Genomic DNA, 3942 nt, shown 5'->3' on the forward strand with positions numbered 1-3942 from the left:
TTAGTCGAATTCTTTTCAACAGGGTGACGTGCGTGTTATACACAATCACAAAGTTATGATACTAATAAGAATTATATCCTCCGAACACAGTTGGGGTTTCAATTTGTTTATAAAGAGATAAATTTGTAACTGCTTGATTAAATATTAAACTTCTATACCTTCACAAATCTGATATACCAAACTTTAGGAACTAATTATATAAACGGTAATTATAAAGAGAGGACACAAATTAAACAAAACAAAAAAGTACTGTCTGTCTTAAATCGTCAACTTTCTTTTGTCCCCCATATTAGGCGGAGCGTTGTAGGTTTTATAGTTTCCGTCTTTATGATGTTCGTTTTTCTCTCCGTTTGTGTCCATCTGTCACAAACGTGTCAGATTTATATCTGAGAGAAACTATTTACGATTTCAACATGAAACGTCATCGGATTATAAATATTAACGAGGAGAAGTGCCATGAAACAGAGCCAAAGCCTTTAACTGTCTGAAATAAGAGATATTTCCTTTTGTTGTGTGTGAATGATGTAACGTTTTAGGGATGCAATACAACATTTAAATATTACATTTACGGGTGCATACATATCAATGGGATAATGTGCCATGTACAAAAACATACTCATACACTTTATTAAATAACACTAATTGTTATTAGTTGTTAAGTATGATGCAACTTTCCAGGATAATACCTCACATTATATACACTATTTTCACATTAAACTCCACGGGTGTATACATATTATACGGGAGGATTTATTGTATCAATTAATAAACACAATTTATTTAGCGGGGATATCAATTCAACAAATTCGGCTTTTTTGTTGATGTATATATGTTGCCCATTGTATGGCAAGTCTTATTCTTATTATATCGAGTTAAGTTATAGTTTGCTTGCAAGAAAAGTTTGAGTTTTTAGTGCAATGTTTCAGACTATTAAATGACCATTACCTTATAATTAAAATAATTTATATACAATTTGAATATTGCAAATAAGTCATTTTTGTTTATTCCGTTAAATAATACTTTGATCAGCTTATGTTCAGCCACTAAAGTCTTGATTTAGCTATGGCCACTTCAAAGATACCTTCTTATTTTGTATTTGTCAAAATATGTCATACACACTACATTTGTACGTGAAAACTAGGAATATGGCCTATATAAACGTAAACTTAAACGATTTAGTATAAAATCAATAAGATCAAGCAACTCATGAAAAAAGTAATCAGGGACACTTGCACAATGGCCGCCAAGTTGCGGTCACAGGTGAGCGGCTCGTCAGTGAAGAAGTATTGGGCGTTGTTGACAATACCGTCGTAGTATTCCTTCCCGCATTTTAGGACCAATGCGTCAGAGAGACAGGCCAGGCGCTGATCAACGGCACTGGTAAACATACGAGGCATTCAAATGAATATATTTCGATTACGTTACACCATATTGCATCATGATTTTTAAACATCAGTAAACATGTATGGTTGGACAAAATTGCATTAATGATCAACCATTCTTGCTATTAAACCGTCTTTATTTAATAACAAAGACAATTTCAAACGTATCTATCTAATTGTGTGTATTTACATATTTATAAATTAAATTTGTTTTATAGTTGTTGTGTTTCTTATCATCTGTTCAGAACATCGGTAAAACACCCAAGGTAAACTGTCTGTGGAATCCAATAAGTGTAATTTAAACAAAAACAAAATTTAAATTCACATTACAAATATCTCAAGTACTTACACGCAAGACATCTTCTCCGAAAAGGTTGTAAATTGTTTATTCATAATTTTAATGCAGTCTACGTAACTCTGTTCTTGAAGTTACAATATCTCAAGTACTTACACGCAAGACATCTTCTCCGAAGAGGTTGTAAATTGTTTATTCACCACTTTAATGCAGTCTACGTAACTCTGTTCTTGAAGTTTGTCATGTACGCATCGAGATGTGCCGAAATCTAAATGCGAAACACCATATAGTTAATGAGATTTAGGAGACCTTTTGGGCATTATATAAGCAGTTCTGACGATTAAAAGAATTATGCATGATGCACAGATATTTTTTTTGATTTCTGTCAAAAGAGCGAACCCGATATCTTTCACGATTGAGCGACCCGATGAACTTGTAACGTATCCCTTAGTATGTTTCTAAGGTAGTATCATATTTAACTAGTGCAACAACCAAAATAAATAATACGTCACTACATGTATGTTGTATATCAATTCATTGCTTATACTGTTTTCAGATATTTGACAGTCATACCGTTGGGCAACTGTGGACAGCGTTCCTTTGTAAGCATCCGTAGGGTCTCGAAAGACGGGAAATGCGGCTGCATTTTCTCCTGAGCTAAAGCAGAAATATTGCGAACTTGTTCCGCAACCGATGGGCATTCAGTCTCAACGTCAGGTGTAACGCAAGCGAACATCTCCGAAAAAAACACTGAAATAAGAAAGGGATATAACAACGCTGAACTTATAAGGATTATTTTGTTTTAAAAATGACATACAATTTTGTCATAAAAATTCAAAAATCAAAATGAGTATAACTCAAATTTGAGCAGCAAAAAATCATCAAGAAATAATACAGATATCGCTGCCTTGTAGCGGCAAAGGCAAATCGTATCTTTGGTACTTTAAACGAGCTTAAAATGGCATCTATACCTTACTTGCAAGCCAGTTTTGTCCAAAATAAAAAAAGTGTGCTAACAATTGAATCACATATCACCAAGATACAAATTTAATTGAAAATAAACCTGATATTTTGCAATTGAATTGTATTTAACTAATAAAAAGTCGGGTGCAATCGGGAGTTACAGAACTGTTACTTTCTATGACAAGATACAATGAAACAAAAAAGTGTCCACTATATTGCGTCTTTAACAAACACGCTTAAGAAATATAGCAGCATATATTTAAATAGTCGGTTAATTAGAATGCACCTCGTTATGTCCCTTGTATATAGCCACATTTACACAACTGTTTTGCATATATTTTCGGAATACTAATTAATTGTTATTGTGTTTGATGTTTGATAACTATTTTAAATTAACTATATTGTTTCAGTCAACAAACCGAACATAATTGTATGCATCACAAAATAATTAATTTCCTACCCACAAATTGGTTGCATCAATTTCTGGACATATATGAATAGTGTTTCCGGCTCCTCCGGTTCTTCGAGCCGATCTGGAAAATCTCTGTTAGAACCACTTTCAGTGAGGCAATTTGCAGCGACCCTGGCATTTCGTATCTGAATAAATAATCAACTGTTTTCAAAAATAAATGCAAATGTATGCACACGCAGAGGAAGGCGCTGTTTCTACATCTCGAGTTTTTCTTTGATCTGAAATATCACAAGGTGACGCTTTCTACTTATACTTACAAGAACGACTTTAAATAAGATTTGTTTAGTTATCAATATTGTGTTAGTAAAATTAATTGTATGGATTGAAACTCTCTTTATAAAATTATAATTGGCATGATATGTTGTAAATATTTGTTGCAAACTGTTTCTTATAAATTTGGTTCGATAAGCCTTTTATTCTATTAAGCGCCTTGTTTAGAAAATTTGGATTGTGTAATATTATTATTGTAAATGACGTAGTTGTTGTTAATTGCCTTCGAAAATACCATTTCAGGGTTTCAAGAAGATCCTGCTTATAATATTTCTGATATTTTAACAATACATTATATCATATTTGTTAAGGAAGGCGAAATTAATATAATAAGAGGAAACAATGAAATGTATCTTAGGATTGCTTGGAAATTAATAGTCAATCAAATGGTTTGCATGCATAGTGGTTATGTTTCATTATTCATATGTGTATTGCTTATGAATTAGTGTCATGAATAAATAATAGTTATATAAAGTTATTTTTTAATTAGTGACTAACGTGTTGTTAACACATAATTGTTGCATTAATAAGTATCTTTATCTATTCACATACTTGGTGAT

At 32.3% G+C, this 3942-nt stretch overlaps 1 protein-coding gene across 1 annotated transcript; it reads right to left on the reverse strand.

Annotated features, from left to right (window-relative positions):
- Positions 1 to 295: 295 nt before the first annotated feature.
- Positions 296 to 2413, reverse strand: LOC127834401 (uncharacterized). Its single transcript, XM_052360233.1, has 3 exons — positions 2251 to 2413; positions 1834 to 1945; positions 296 to 1377 (listed from the first exon to the last, which is right to left on the reverse strand). The coding sequence occupies exons 1-3, from the start codon at positions 2411 to 2413 to the stop codon at positions 1176 to 1178; spliced, it is 477 nt and encodes a 158-aa protein (XP_052216193.1). The 3' UTR covers positions 296 to 1175.
- Between the last annotated feature and the right edge of the window lie 1529 nt (positions 2414 to 3942).

Source organism: Dreissena polymorpha, chromosome 6 (assembly GCF_020536995.1).
Source record: "Dreissena polymorpha isolate Duluth1 chromosome 6, UMN_Dpol_1.0, whole genome shotgun sequence".
Classification (NCBI taxonomy): domain Eukaryota; kingdom Metazoa; phylum Mollusca; class Bivalvia; order Myida; family Dreissenidae; genus Dreissena; species Dreissena polymorpha.

Coding starts and splice junctions, on each gene's coding strand:
- LOC127834401 (XM_052360233.1), bottom strand. CDS start 2,413: ATGTTCGCTTGCGTTACACCTGACGTTGAGACTGAATGCCCATCGGTT. Junction 1,946..2,250: donor CTGTCCACAGTTGCCCAACG/GTATGACTGTCA, acceptor TTTCGCATTTAG/ATTTCGGCACATCTCGATGC. Junction 1,378..1,833: donor TCGGAGAAGATGTCTTGCGT/GTAAGTACTTGA, acceptor TATGTTTACCAG/TGCCGTTGATCAGCGCCTGG.